General features: G+C 40.3%; 1 protein-coding gene and 1 non-coding gene across 5 annotated transcripts in view; both read right to left on the bottom strand.

Moving 5' to 3' along the window:
* Positions 1-16469, bottom strand: part of zdhhc8 (zinc finger DHHC-type containing 8) — a 76200-nt gene that overhangs the window by 28302 nt on the left and 31429 nt on the right. For 2 of the 4 annotated variants that reach the window (XM_023343421.1, XM_023343422.1), the window contains exon 1: positions 4712-4899. The exons of the other annotated variants lie outside the window; for them this stretch is intronic. In XM_023343421.1, coding sequence (XP_023199189.1) covers positions 4712-4884 — 173 coding nt within the window. In that variant the 5' untranslated portion in view covers positions 4885-4899. Of the gene's footprint in view, positions 1-4711; positions 4900-16469 lie in introns of those variants that run through there. 4 annotated transcript variants of the gene reach the window in all.
* Positions 2777-2848, bottom strand: trnad-guc. The gene has a single exon. It is a non-coding gene; the product is annotated as a tRNA-Asp (tRNA).

The following is a 16469-nucleotide window of genomic DNA, read 5'->3' as shown; positions in this document are numbered from 1 at the left end:
ATTGCCTTGAGCAGAAAAACTCTGCTCCAACTATCTTATCACTTGGCTGTAGAAGTGGGTAGAGTAGCAAAAAATTATATTAAACTAAAAATACAGTCACATCTCCATAGTTAGTCAACCAGCAGTGAAAAGATAACCCAAGTAGGAGTAAAAAGAGATTGCTTAATCGTAATGTTTAGTTTAACTCATTTTGCAAAATTGTGTAAAATAACATAAAATTAGAGGGACATTTGTGTTATTTTTCAAATAATAATTCAAATAAAGTGTAAAATTTTGGCTTTTTTTTTCACAGGTGGAACAAAACGACCACATCAACGGATGAGATTTTCTATATACTGCATATTTACTTGACCTCCAAATGGCACAACCGTGTCAGCAGATGAAAAACAAGTTTAGAGAAAGGCAGATCATATACATAAGAAGTCACTTTAATGTAAAGTGTTTGGCTTTGTGCCTGTGAAAGTGTCTGGCTGGTTAAACTGTTCCTGTTCTGCACTCAGTGAAACGACCCGCTGTGAGTAGTACAGAGATTGTGTTCAGCTACGAGTAGCTTTTCTTCAAAACGGTTAAAAGAAAAAACTGCGGTGTAGTAAAACCACTCTTAGACGTACATTTTCTTCAAAACGGTTAACTCAAGTAAGTTGAAATCACTACCACCCACCTCAGCGTGGCTCAAATTTTGCCTTATAAAAGCAGGGAAAAAAAGACATAACTTGTTCTTTCAAAAAAAGAAAAAGAAAATCAGAACATTCCTCCTCTTCATAATCGTGAAATACCCTTTTATCAGGCATCAACAATGTAAGGTCTCTGCTCAGCACAAGGGGCTCTTTGTTCAGTAAGCCAACACCTCAGTATTTTTAAAAGTGTGTGTTTTTAAAGCCCACAATGGAGTGTATGTGCTCCATATGAAGTGCACCACCTTCGTACTGAAGGGAGGTTTTTGTGGCGTGGTGGTGGGCGCCGGAACAGCCCCGCCTCCGTTGGGTGCTTACATGGCTGGATGCATTATGACAGAGTAGGCCCGGGACCAGACCTGCCCTCCCACCACAGCTGTCCACATGTGCCTCCCTGTGCGTCTTCATCTCACGAATTGCTGATGTCACACACGCGCATTTAGCCATGCTACGTAAAAATGTTTGTATTTGTGAGGGTAATTTTCACTGAGGATAAGAACTGAATCAAAGCAAGATAACACAAGTAGCAGAAGTAACAGAATTTGCCCTCTACAGCTTGAGAAGAAAACATTGTTTCATGATGTTCGGCACTGTGGTGGTGGTAGCACTGTTGTCTTGCAATAAGAAAGTCCAGGGTTTAAATCCTGGCATGGTCAGCCTGTGTCTGTGTGGTTTCTCCCTGGCTTCCTCCAAAAGTCTAAAAACAAGACTATGAGGTCATGTGTTCATGGTTTGTGTCTCTGCGATGGATTGGTGACCTATCCAAAGAGCACCCTGTGTCTCAGCTAATAACTGTAGATAGGCACCAGCCCCTTCGCAACACACAATGCTATATACGATGGATGGGTGTACCACAATAGACAATCCATCCAAATTATTAATTCTGTGAACAAACACAGATTAGACACATTTTTGTCAAAGATTTTAGATTTTCGACAACATTACGTTACCCATGACCTGCAACACCCAAGTTAACATAATTGATACATCAGATTTCTTGTGAATAAAAAGCATAACGATTTTTATCTGCTGTTTCTGAACTGTTATTGATGCCCCATAGTTCCAAGGTGGAAACGCTCCCCATTGTTTCGTCCGCATATTTCGAAAGAGAAAGAAATCGCGAGAGATTCTGGTCCTAATGGCCACTTTATTCATTCTTTTCCTGTCTTTCAGACCAAGAACAACACAAAGAGCTTTTGAACCTTCAAAAGCTCTTTGAAGGTTCAAACTGTCCTCTTTATAGTTTGAACTATAAGGAGGACAGTCCTCCTTATATACATAAACACAAAACAAATATCCTCACTCTTCCCAACAGATGAGACCTTTCACACTTTTTCTAGTTTGCTGTTGGTGTAAGCACCAAGGTACCTACAAAATGACCAAATCTTTTAGAGTAAAGTGATTTGTCTGGGAATCCTCATCTTTGTGACACTGAGGTTTGGCTGTTAGGGCAACATCACTCATTAAACCTGGGACTGATTTTTATGTACCATAACTTGCTCTGTCCTGACATATTCAGTGATTGCCACACAATTTGGTTATGGGCCCATGTGCCACAATAATTGACCAACTGATCAACCAACCAACCAACGACACTGGTCCATAGGATCCATTTTATGGGCGGGATGGGCTTCAGAACACACAAACAAGACGCTTGATACAAAAGGCGATAAATGTTGGTGTAATACTTGAAAATGTCTTTCGTGATTTTACGAGGATGATCAAGAAAAAGGTAGACAATCATAACACAACTGCAAGTGAGTTGCTTGTTAATGATCTGAAGGCAATTGGACAACAGTCACCACAAACGCCATAGGTAGCACACTGCAGGATAATGCACTGCCTTGTACTGAAGCCACATGTACAGGTTTGTTTTAGTTTTGCCTGTGAACATCTAAATGATTCAGACAAGGTTTAACAGAAAGTTATTTGGTATTTGGTGTGCTTGGGGGAAAAGAGTTGAAGACTCTAACGATACCAATCCACAGAGATGGAAACCTCCTGCTATGCAAGAGCTTACATAATAATATTCCTTTATTTAATCAGGTAAACCCCATTGCGATCTAGATCTCATTTTCAAGAGGGACCTGAAACAAACTTCACTCCCCATCAGGGAATCGAACCCCGGTCTCCCGCGTGACAGGCGGGGATACTCACCACTGTACTAACGAGGAGATAATTATGCATGAAGTAGCCAACAAACAAGATTACGTAGAGTTGATGGAGAACCTATTCCATACCACTCGCAACAATGACGACAATATACTCAAATAAGGGAAGAAGATTAGGGTTAGAAAGTAGCACTGCCAGTCTCTAGACTTTGACCCTGAAAAAATCAGTGGATGGATCTGAAGCTTTGATTTGCCAAGGTTTCAAGGTTTGATTCTTTCCATTAAAGTACAAGTAACACAAAAATCTGAGAGACTGCTCCTTTCTATCCAAGCAAACTTGAAAAGGATTCCCACGCTGTGTACTCCACACCAATGCTTTTCGTAAAGCCGTGCACTCTGCTGTCAGCTGGAGAGGTACTTAATGGCATAGGCAGCAGACGATGATCAACTCCGGTTCCTTCCAGCTGAGCAGTGCTGGTTAGATAGCTCTGGAAGCCCAGAGGAAGTCTAAAGACCCAGTCCTCAGAGCATTCAGCAGGTGTTGAAGCATTCAGTGCTGCAGGTAGGCGACTGCATCCTGCACCCTGCACACTCACGCCTCAATGGTCTGTGAACTGGTGTCAGTCAGTGCTCTGCTTGCCAGTGTTCAGAGAAAGAAGATTCAGTATAATCTTCTCTGTCTTCTCTTGTTATATTTGTTGTTGTTGTTTTTGCTAATGAAGGGTATTCTTTCATGTTCAAACATCATATGTATATGTTCCTATTTAGATGTCGCAACAAGCAATAACTCAATTAAATGGATGATAATGAGTTCAATAATTTCTATTATTTGTTGTTTTTCTCTTTTCTTTATCTCTTTCAACCAAAAACTGGATGACAGAAGTCTTCATGGTGCTTTGGCCTTTTTATTTTAATTTTTTTAGAAACAATTTTCTTTACCGAGATTTCATAATTCATTTAATGTTGTTTCTGTTTGTTTTTTCTTTTATTTATTTTGTATATGCAAAATGTTTTAAAGTTCCAGTGTTAAATGCAAATTAGAGTTTAAAGTTTCTTAATCTTTGAGACTGTTTTGTTGCCATTTCCGTTATATTACTTGAAAATGGTCTCAAAACAACAATATTATAATGTACCGCAATTATTTCTGGGACAGTTTATTGTCCAGCAAAGCTTAACATGACAGGCCTATTCAGATGACTAGACAGGGTTTAATTAAAAAAAAAAGGAATCCTGTGATGTTTTCACCAAACACGACTTCCTGACTTTGTTCGGCGAACTAACGAGCACCAAGCGCAGCCAACTAGCACGCAAAGTAAAAATCTGGTGCAGCCTCAATGCAGCGAGCCAATTTGTCTGCTGTTTTGTTATAACTTAAGGGACATTTGGAAACACGTAGTAATGATTTAATCATGCCAAAAAAATAATTATTTCAAGAACCAATCTTGAAATGACACCAGCGAAAGCATACATTTGGTCAGGCTACAGAGGTTGAAAAGACTTTAATGAGAGCTACTTTAGAGTTTCACAAAGCAATAAGCATTTAGCCTTGGGTGCTTTAAAAATAATCGATTCTCGAACACAAATGAACCCCATGTTTAGCATGGCCCTGTGATTTGCTCTGCCTAAAGGGAACCATTTAGAACAAAATGTTCTTTGCTTTGGAATCAAGACCGCCTCCCTCTCCTCTCCCCTGCTCAGTTGTTTCTCTTCATCCATCACGAGTCCCAGAACCGAGGCAGGTGCTTTCACTGAACCTCCCCAAAGATCGCCAGTTCCGCCCGCTCTTCCTCCTCTCTCCATTTCCGCCTGCACAACTTCCCACACGCACAGCTCCCTCCGGCAGAAGGAACTCATCTGCGCTTGCCTCACATCTGTAGGAATCTTAATTGTGAATTGTCAAACAAGGTTTTATCTTCCTTTTCCAACCTGCAAGGGAGCGTCGTGAAATCGACTGGAGGCACGGAAGGCCGGGCCGCCAAGCATGCAGACGGAAACACATCCACGAATGAACCGGTGGCTAAGACTTCCTTCCAGTGTGGCTGAGAAAAAGAAAAAAGTGTGGTGGGAATCCAATGGCAACTCTGATATAATTCCTGCATTTCTACTCTGATTGGACTGAGATGTGACAGAGTGCTAGTTCTAAAATGACACCCAAAGAAAAAAAGGAAAAAAAAAAATCTCCCCAAACTGCTGAGTCTATACAATCAGCAAGCCGCAATCATGACACGTCTGTACGGGCCGGGCCTCGTCGTCCCGCGTGCTGCACGGAGAACAAAGGGTCCCATTGATTTAACACGCAGCAACAAAACAACACAATGATTCCATTTAGTAAAAAAAAAAAAAAAAGTGGCTGGCAGCGCTGGGCAGAATCCTATCTGTGTTCTCTGAGAACTTGGGAGCAAAGAAAGGAACAAAAAGTGGGCGGCGAGGGTCAGTAAACTCTACTGACCCGCTTTCTGAACATGCAGCACATTGTGGAGTAGAGCTGCATGACTGGACACATTCACCCCGAAAAGCAGCCTTTAAAAAAAAAGAAAAAAAGAGGGGGAAATGTGTTAGCATGTTACGTCAACAAGTGCCAGTCTACACACCGTTTCTCAGAGAGCTCTGCTTAGCTGGCAAGCAGGCTGCCAGAGAACAGCAGTAAATATAGGCTACTGACATTAAACCCACACAGCCTCTGTTACAGCATCCTGGCCCCACCAGCAACAAAATAAGCTTCTGCAGTAATGAAGAGTAGATGGAGCATCCAGGTCGGCCAGCATGAGGCACATCAAAGAAACGATAGCGACTGGTGGCTGTGGCTTGGAAAAAAGCTGCCATTGCCGAAGAATTTTGTAGCAGATTTGCGATTATCTTGTTGTTGTATTTTTTTTTGTAAATAACAAGAAACAAGAACAGCGTTCAGAATAATTCTCCAGCCCTCACTGCCGTGTGCATTCAGAAATTCTTTCGACGAATAGAGTGTAAAATACAGTTTTACCATTCCATTAAATAGCATTTTAAAATGTCTTTCATTTGATATGATGTGGCTGTAATGTAATAGATTCCTCAGAGGAACTGTTAACACCAAGTTAAGCTGCACCAATCGCAGTTTTCTGGCTGGTATCCGATTACCGACCTTTTAAAAAGCTTGACCTGCCGATTATGATTTAAGTCTAGACCAAGTTTTTCTGTCTGAAATGTCACTAAATACAGCAAGAAAATTTAGGCAACAGTGGGTTGACTATTGCTAACTGGAAACATGCAGTGTGAGCCAAACACCGATCTCCCAAAAATGACGAAATTGGCTCTGATAAATAGGCTGGCCAGTAAATCGGTGCAACCCTAATGCTCCGATTAGGGGTGCATTAGGGGTTTTAAACATAATGGTTGCACATCTATTGTAAGTGAGAAAGATTAAAGCTGCAGTTTGTAACTTTTATTTAAAAAAATGTTGTTGTTTTTTACATATTTGCTAAAACTGCCACTATGTTGTGACGGTATAATATGAGACAGTTAATATGTGAAAAGATTGATTTCCCTGAGCTACTATTGCTATCTGAAGAAATGCATCGCTCCCGATCAAAAACAACCAATCGGACGCAGGAGGTGGGTTTAAATGCTGCCAATCAAACTCATGTACTCGCTGTACCAATGTGCTAATGGTGGAGAAACAACATACTATCCCAGGAAAACCTTTTATTGGTGGCCATGCTAACTAGCCTTAGCATTCATAATAGGTTGTGCTATCAGAAAGAAGCTGCAGAAGTATCAGAGAGCAATGAGGGAATGAGCAGCATCACACAAAGGGTGATTGACAGCGCTGAGACCCGCCTCCTGGCTCTGATTGGTTGTTTATAGTTAGCACTGAAAGAAGGCAGAGGAGATCGATTTTTTTTCTCATATTATACACTGTCAAGACATGGTGATGATTTTAATAAATATGTTGGAATTTAAAAAAAAAATGTATAGAATTACCAACTTCAGCTTTACGCCGCACACATAGTTAAGTTGCAGATGTTATCTTGTGATATTGTATGTGGATAAATGGCGACGCGTCCATGTAAACGTACAGACGCTGAAAAGGAAAGCAGCATCCGATGGAGCAACGCTATCATTTACAACTTCGCAGGTCTTCACAGGCTCAGCAAAGGATGTTGTGGATATCGTATACGGAAAAAGGAGGCAGGAGGCAACTTATAAATCGCCTGCTGTGGCTCACCTCCCTTATTACAGGAGTTCTCGCGGACGGCTCTTCCCCCGATCGCTCGGGTCTCACCATCTGCTACGGAGTTTATTACTCCGCTGACAGCCTCTGTGATCGTGGCCCCACCGCCCCCACCCCACCCCTGCCTCCACCCTAATGAAATTGTGAAGCAATATGTGAGGCCTGATCCGCTTAGAGGGGTTGTTGGGATCTTTCTCTGGAGCTGCTCCGCTGGGCTTTTTACAGTAACAACACATTCGCGGGAAGACTGGGATTTAATAACCGCATTGTGATTTCAAGCCATTTAACTTCGCATGGCTCACTACAGCAAAGGGGAGGGGGGGAGATCTCATTTGTGCAATATTACACAAATACAAACACAGGCTGCATCTCCTTTGCACGTCCATGTTGCAGATTTGTCGAGCTGCATTTTACTCTGGGTGAGGCTGACGCTAATGAGGGCGAGTGATAATGGCTGTTTACTGTGAGCGCAATTTGGGCCATTTAGCCAAACTAGCTCAGTTTTTGCTTTGTGGTCTTGGAGAAGAAGAAAAAAAGAAAGAAAGAAAAAAGAACTCGGTCTATAAATACCTCCACTGACCTAATTATAGGTGGAGTAGAGTCATCTGAGATTTAGTCTGTTTGAAGTCAGCCAAAAAGAAAAGAAAGAAAAAAAAAACCCCAGAAAAAAATCCTCATGAGTTGGCTGGGTGGGACTGGGGAGATCTTCTGAAAACAATTAGAGCTCGATATAAAAAGATAGCAGAAGATGAAAGATAAACTACAACTTGATTTTTTGTTTTTAGCTGAGATTTGTGAGTGGATACATCTACGTGAATCAGAATGATTTAGTGAATTTAGCAGAATGTTACGACATACATGTATATGTATATGTATATGTATATGTCTAACTCTAAAAACAAAGAGACGCCATGTAGTGTTAAAGTGTCACTAAAACCGCCTCTGCCTTTTTGGCAAGTCTCAAAGAATTTCACAAAATAAAAGAGCGACATTCAGTCAGCTGAAAGGAAACATTTGCACGTTTACTTTTAACAATATCTGTAATCTGTTCGCTTTCCAGCATCTAAGAAAGTACAACGTGGCAAAATCAAAGCATTCATACAAAAAATGTCACATCAACCCTCCAGACCAGTCAGGTCTTCTGGTTCTGGTTCTGCTCAGCATCTCCAGAACCAGAGCCAAACACGGAGAAGCAGCATTCAGCTTCTACGCACCACAAATCTGGAACAAACTTCCAGAAAACTGCAAAACAGCCGAAACACTGAGTTCCTTTAAATCTCGACTAAAACGCCACCTGTTTAGAGTTGACTTTGATTCATAACAACTGGAACAATGATCAACATGTTTGATATGCGTTTGCTGACAAAATGTAACATTTACAGCATGATGGTGCCGCTACCGTGGTTCATTCTATTTATATTATATTTTATATTTATATTTATATTCTGGAGTAACCTCATAACATTGGAACCTCAAAACATTGTCCTGAGCCGTATGCAACGAAATTTCGTTCTGTATACTCCCTGTGCATGCAAAATGATAATAAAGTCAGTCTAAGTCTAAGTCAGTCAGGAGAATGTGCTCTGCTCATTTTACATTACACATTATGTTTTGCATTTAAGGTCAGTTGTTATTTTTTTTGTTGTACTTCACTTCACATTTATCCACTCTACTCTGTGTCGGTCTATCACATAAATGTCATTCATAAAATAGTCATTGTAATGTGACAAAATGTAAAAAAATAAATGAATAAAAAAAGTTCTGGAGGTATAATTACTTTTGAACTGTAATTCCAAGGATTCTGTTCATTGTAATGTCGTACCAGCTCACATTTACGTTTATGGTGTGAAATTGGAACTCAGGTCCCAGTCTAAGAGGCCTAATAATAAAAAAGTAAAAAAATAATTTGCTCTCTAACACTTGCGGTAGAAAGAGGACAGCTTCCTCCAACCCGTGCAGAAATCTGCACCAGTAACTTTCTGGTGTCGTGCCAGGACAGAGTGATTCAAACTCACCGCAACCTCAAATTGGAGCGCCGCAGCTGGGCTTCGCACCCAGGCAGCCGTCGGGTCGCGGAGCGGGATTAGGAAACATCCATAGTGAACCAAAATAGAGCTCTGCTTTGTACTAATCCAAACTGAACAGGTGCTTCTATTTAAAGGACCAAATCCTCTCCAATCCACCCCATCGGTATCCCAGCCCTCTGCTTCCCCTATCGCATCTTTAGGATCTGTTTTCCAGTTATGTTTTATTTCCCAATATTCTCTTGATCAGGGAAGGAAAACCAAAGCAGTTCGGTCTTGTATGTGCCGTGAAAATGTGCGTGAGGAAAAGCACTTAAGAAACTAAAGCTTTCATCACTTTTACTCCTGGGAGGATGTCCTGCTGAAGTGGTACATGATTTCTTTTCTGCTTGCTAGTTGGCAAAAAATAGGCTTATAATCAATAACGCACCAATACATTGGAACCATTCAAACACAGATTTTGACTACGTACTATTTTGGACGTTTTCATACTTTTTTTGATCAACTCCACCGGTTTAATTCCAGCACAAACAATGTGGAGTAAAAACTAAATACTGAACTTTAGAGGGCGAGGCAGCCAACTCTGGATGAATGCTAATGTTTGGATGACCTCACTGGAGAAAGTTGCATTCAGGCGTATTAAGTGAAGGCCATGTTGAAACTCAGAATTTACATCTTGCTCTTAAGTGTTGGCAAAAGCATCCGCACACGTTCCAGTTTTTTGCATTGTTAATTTTATCAGGACTAAAGTGTGGAAAGAAATATGTAAATTTTTTCTTCTTCACATTTTTCAGGTTTGTTTTTAAGGTGCATATTTACACAGTGCCTCTAATATTCTAAAGTACCGCCATTCACAGAACGACCGGATAGATATGAAGATTAAATTACACACAGAGGAACCAAACTACTAATTAAGTGAGCCAATTAAATTCAAGAGATTTTATTTAGGGGCCTCAAACTAATGCAAATGCACACCCCACTTTTAAATTCATGCATTTATTTAATTTCTCTTTGCAATTATATTCTATTTGTGCTAATCTATCACATAAAACACATAAATCCACACATAAAAACACCTAAAAAAAAAAAAACTACGAGTTTGTGACTGATGTTCGGGGTGCACTTTAAGTTTTATTTTGTGGTTCTATTGTGATAGTTTAAAAAGTGACAATAAAACTACATATTACCTCTTTTGTAGGTCACTGTATAACAATAACAGCTGCATCCATGTGAAACATGGTTCTTTAGGACAGCAGTCAAATAAAGAAGTGTGATTTGTATCACTAAACCGCACACAGTAACTGCATTTAATCATATTTTCATATTTATTGACATTTATTGATTCTCTCATTTAACAAGTGAAGAAATTAGTCACAATGAAACCAGCAATACAGACAATTTTGGGGGCCTTTAAATATTAATTTGAATTTATTGTGACAACAATAAGTCAAAAGTCACGTCACGATAAGAAATGTATCACGATAACTGATAAACGATACGATAAATGCCAACCCCCAGCTGTAATGTCAAAATGTAAAAAGAATGTCTGCTTTCGAAAGCCACTGTAGGACCGAGGAGGAATAAGTCAAAACCAGTGATACAAAAAGGATATTTAAGTTGTATAAACTCGGACAACAGCTGATACAACCTCTTACTTTTACACATTTTAGGTCCTGACTGCCAGGGTTGCAAAGAAGAGAGTTTGTGTTTCCAGACAGACGACAAAGCATCGGAGCAGAAGAAATAAAGAGGGAGGAGGTGTTGCTTCACACTTTGCTGCGTTTCCTCCAACGCTGAGGGACGAGTTGGGAGGCACAACACTTGCTGGACATCAAGTGACGGGTCAACATTGTGCGAGTCCGGCTTCAGCAGCAGCCACCGGACAGGTTGATCACACCCTTCTGGTGCAGAGTTATCATTGCACTGCTGGAGGGCCATTAATCAAAAGCTAAAAAGGAGTGGAGCCCAAGGGCTGCTAATTTCAGCCCCCCAGCCCCCGCCGGGTCAGAAACCACATTGTCTCAGTTTTCAATCCCACCAAGCCTTCTCCATCAGCCCGACACAACACCTCAGGGTAGTGTTTGAAAAACTAACAAAAGCGTTTCCCCCAAGATCTACATTCAGCCTCAAAAAGTGCAGAGATCACAATCCCTCCTCTCAGACCCGTACAAATGCTGGGAGGAGGCGGTGAGCGAGCAGACGAGGATTTTACTGCAGCAGTCTGAAGCTGTTACCATCCAAGGAGCGGAATATGGTTGACAGGCCCCGGGGCCGGTCTTTGGAGCCACACTATTCACACAAGCACAATCGCGACCTTTCTAAATATGAATCTGGTTGCAGCCGGGGCAGTCTTGGCTTTTGTTGCGAACACAATGTGACATCCACGGGCCGCAGCAGCTCAGCGGCAAACAAAGGGAGGTAAAAGGCCGGGGGTGTCGTGGAGCGGGACGGCGTTGCTTACTTCAAAAACCTGCTTTACTTCTGTTTTTTAAAAACCTGGGTAAGATGAGTTCAGCATGAAAAAAACCCTGAAACAAATCAGTCTTATACAAATAAATGTTTTTATTCTGTTGCGATGTCTAGGCCTGTCACGGTAGCACATTTTGCTGGACGATAAATCGTCCCTGAAGTTATTGCGATAAACGATAATATTGTTGTTTTGAGACCATTTTCAAGCAACATAATGGTAATGGCATAATTATAGATTTGACACATTCTCAAAGATCAATAGACTTTAAATTCTAAAGAACATTTGACACTGGAAATGGAAAATATTTCAAATATAGACAAAAAAAATCAACAAAACAACAGAAACAACAAATTAAATGAATTATGAAGTCTCTGTAAACAAAACTGTCCTTTGAAGAGACCATCTTGTTGAGACCAAAGCACCAGACTGAAGACTTTAGTCATTCAGTTCTTGATAAAAAGAGAGACAAAAAGAAAAAACAATAAATCATGTGAATGAAAATTATTGGGTTTGTTTAAATTTATCATGTGATTAATTGATTAATTGATTTATTGCTTATTGCGACAGGGCTAGCAATGTCTTTACATTTTCTTCTCAGGTTGAAGCCTGCTGTATCACAATTTTTTCAAATGTTCTTTTTTTTGTTGTGAAGCATTCACAGACATATTTACATTGTGCGGCTTGCTAAACTGAAAACCTGCTCACACAAAACGACCAAAGATATTCACAAAGTCACCACAAGGCGTCTCACCGGCTGCGTTTCTGTTACATATGTATTCAAAACTTTGTCAATATTCCGCTAATATCGAAAAAAACTAATTTTGTTTTTTTCCATTAAATAGGAACTACGACTAAACCCACACATGAATAGGTTTGTCCACACGACAAGTCATATCATCCAGCTACTTCCTGTTGTCTTCTTCATGGTTTGCGGCAGTAATGGCATCCGTTTGTTGGTGATGTGTGATTTAAAAAAATTGTTTCCATTGCAATTTTGCACAACAAACCAATTTTGATACGGCAAAAAAAAAACAAACACCTAATCCTTGCGCCAAAGCTTTTCATCAAAAAACTAAAAACAATTTTCTGAAATTGCTGTGTTTACATTAAGTGAGTTTATTTTCCAAATGTTCAAGTTTTGCAATTATATGGTCAACGGAAATGCAGCTACTGAGGGAAACTGATCTTATCAAAGGAACAGGTTCAAACAGAAACGAACAATGATCAAATGTTTTACCAATGCAGAACTGTTCTTCCCTTTGCTCCGAGTTACCCAACACAATTTTGTACACAATACATTTTTTTTAGCCAGTAAAGTTGATTTCACAAAGTTCCTCTTATTTATAATCTTCAAGAGTAAAAGAATAGTTTGCTAAACTTACAACAGAGGACAGCAGGAAGTACACACTTTTCCTCCAATCAGAATTGTGTATTTTTCCAAAGCCGTTTCATTAGCCATCTCAACTGACAGCTGAGATTACGTTTTTGTTTTTTTTAAATCAACATGAACCTAAGCGCTGCCCTTTTTCAACTTCACCGCCGTACGATGAGCCAGACTCACACACAGCTCTGCCCGCCAGGCTTCTGTCTGAACAGCTTTGTCATTGTGATTCCAGCATGCAGCCTGACATCAGAAGAACTCAAGACACACGATGAGGGGGGCAAAATATCCCGCATGAAATGATTGCCACAGGAACATCCCGTGGTGCACATGAGTGTGGAGGAGATTAGGTAGTCAGGAAACCCGGCGTTTCACTGAGACAATTCTCATTATGGAGCCGGGTCGAGCTCGGCTTCCTGCAGCAGCAGAATACACACAGAACACGTCTAAAGAAATCTTTTACTGGAGCCGAGATCTTATTTAGCGATGGCAGACGCAAGGGCAGGCACATGCACGCATCAGTGAATGTGACTTAGCGCAAGTTTTACAAAGTGAAGAAAAGACACAACTCTGCCGCTGTGATCTGTCTGCTCCTTCTCAGCAAAAGATCAAATCCAGCTTTTAAAAACTCCCTCCTCTCGCCCGGTTTTTACTATGTGGCTATTTTTAACTGCACAATTTTCCCTTGTCACTCTTCAAACTCGAAACGCTGAGCACTCATCGTCTTTTTCTCTCTGGAAGGAGAACCGGCTTGTTGCTGAGTAGCAGGAGCTGAACAGAGGTCCCTCCTTGGAGGAAAATACGGCTCTCTTGAAGCAGATCACCTGTGTTGTGAGGTGGGACTAAATAATATTCGATCATCTATTTGGCAACAATGTCAATAATGTTGGAGGTAAGCATGAACTGAGAACGAGATCCGGTAAAACCGCCCTGGCCTCCATTTTACAGTCAAGAAAGGAATTGGTGGTAAGATTTCTCGTGCTTGCTGCTCAGCGGTGGCTCGGGAGAGGGTGGAGCACAGTCTCATAAAATTAAACTGAGAAAAGCCCCAGAGAGGTATATTAATTACTTTACGGATAACAACAGACACTCGTCTCATGTGCATCCCATTAGTCACAAAAGCAGAGGCAGGTGAAGGACGCGGTGTAAAACCTGCATTATCCACGCAGGATATCAGTGGAATGGAAACAAACAAAAGATTATTTTAGTTCTTTGTAAAATCACCACTATCGTCCTGAGTGAGTCATACCAAACACTGGCATCACGTTAAACTGGAGGTGCACCAATGGCAGAATATACAGGCAGCTCTACAATGGAATGGTTTTAGGACAAAGGAAGCTTCAGGAGTTTAAAGTGGCCCAGTCAAAGTTTAAATCCAAATCAATTTCGCAATGTGTGGCAGGAACTGACTCTTGGTTTTTACAGACGTCATTCATCACATCTGACTAAAATGTCCGTCTCTAGATGCTCAGAGATGGTAAAAGACACCTTTTGTAAACTTACGCAGTCAAATATTAGCAGCAATAATTCGGGTTATTTAGCCTGGCACCGGAGAAAAAAGTGGAGGTTCATTTTTTCTAAGTTGTATATTCACCGAGTTATTCATTCATTTATAAATGCCACAGTTCCAAAATGCGATTGTAGCAAGCAAAATAAATATGTAGCTTCATTTAGTTTGAACCTAAATTTTTACGTAATATGAAAATTCACTTGACGATGATAACCGGAAGTGGATTATCAAAATAAAAGCTCAGTCTCTGAACCTTTTTATAAACAGCTGCTTTCTAATCCTCCCTGTAGCTGTTTGTTTCTCTCTTTTCTAACGCAACAGTTCAGCTAAATCTTGAGACATTTTCAAGACATTTATCACTTTATTTATTTACAGCAACAGAGGAGTCAATTTCACTAGCAGGCGTTTATGCCGAAGTTCTCAAGACCCAGATTTCATTGCAATAGAGCATCTCCACTTACTGGCAAGTGAATTTGCATATTAGCTAACTATTTATCTCTGAGCTAGCTAACTAGTTAGCTTGTAAATAATAGTTAGCTGGCTCAGAGCTAAATATTTCATTTGGACCTAAATACCAAGCCTGCTAACGAAACGTTTTGGTTAGAGCTAAACAGTTAGCTTGCTAACATAATAATGTAGGTTGGAGCTGCTAAATAGTTAGCTACTCAGATATTTAGGTTGGAGCTAAACATTTAGCTTTCTAATGAAATATTTATATTCAAAATGAATATTTAGCTTCCTAAGTATTTAGCTTATAAATGAATAAATAACATGGTGAAAATAAGAATTAGAAAAATTAAGCCTTAATTTTTTTTACTTCTTTTGACAGACTAAATGGCACCCCATAAAGTCAGACCCCAAATATTTATAACTACAGGAAAAAGCAATTCTACACATTATTGAATCAGGAGCCCAAATGCACGTCTGCCACATTTTTAAAGATTTTTATTCTTAAAAATGTGGAAAATAATTAATACATTGTTTTCCTTCTGCTACACAATCATGTACTAGTTTGTGTAGAAAAACATACTAGCTTGGTTACTTCTCCATTCAATTACAAATGTCACCTTAAATTCTAATTATGACTACAGCTCTCTCCCTCTATGCATGAAATATGTTGTAAGTAGCCATTACTTGGTGCAGCCTGGAGCTTCCTCCCTCGCTCTCGTGAATGAATGAGGGCTTTATTGGGCCTGGAAGTTCTGCCGCTCCCGCCCACAGTGGAAAATACGACAGCCAGCAGCAGGTAGGGTGAAAGAGCCTTCTGACACGGCAGAACGATTTCATCCACATCAAATACCACATAAGTTCACCTTCACAATATGTGCTTGTGTAGTGTGTGTGTGTGCGCACGTTTGTTTCTAATACCTTGTGGGGACCATTTTCCTGACATGTACTACGTTGTGGGGACCCACTGCTCTTTGTGGGGACTGAAGCCTGGTCCCCACAAGGGGAAATGCTGTTTTTGGGTCAGGGGTCAGATTTAGGACTAAGATGTGAACTGAGTTTTGGTTAGGGTTAGGTATGTAATAGATAGGGTTAGGGTTAAGGTAAGGGTAAGGTTTAGGCTGTAGAAATGAATGGAAGTCAATGGAAAGTCCCCGCAAAGATAGCTGTGCAAACATGTGTGTGTGTGTGTGGGGGGGGGGGGGGTTTAAAGCGTATAGAGTGAGACAGTGAGAGCTACACATGCAGAGCCTTTCAAATGCAGCAGTTCAGTTAAGTGTCAGATTTGTGTAGCCTTATTTGATCACACTTTAAATTGGATTATAGAGTTAAGATCATTTTTGCAACTAAAAAAAGAACGATGGAATAATCCCATATTTTATTTCTACTAGTCAGGTCACACAACTCCACACTAACAGTGACGAAAAAAGAAGAGAAAAGCACTTTATTTTTTGACAAAGAGGTTTTTGAGAGTTTATTAGCAGTCAATATCTTCTCTGGTGTTTGATAACTTTCTTTATGGTCTGCATTTTGAAAGAAGGGCCTTAAAGTTAAAAATACATACCACAAAAAGGAATGTTTTAAGCTTGAAGCTCCACTAAGCTGGCCTTCAGAATACCAAAAAGTGACCCTTTCCTGCAAC

This window comes from Xiphophorus maculatus, chromosome 12, assembly GCF_002775205.1.
Source record: "Xiphophorus maculatus strain JP 163 A chromosome 12, X_maculatus-5.0-male, whole genome shotgun sequence".
NCBI lineage: Eukaryota > Metazoa > Chordata > Actinopteri > Cyprinodontiformes > Poeciliidae > Xiphophorus > Xiphophorus maculatus.
The sequence above is the reverse complement of the archived record's forward strand: the minus strand, read 5'-3'. Positions and strand labels throughout refer to the sequence as shown.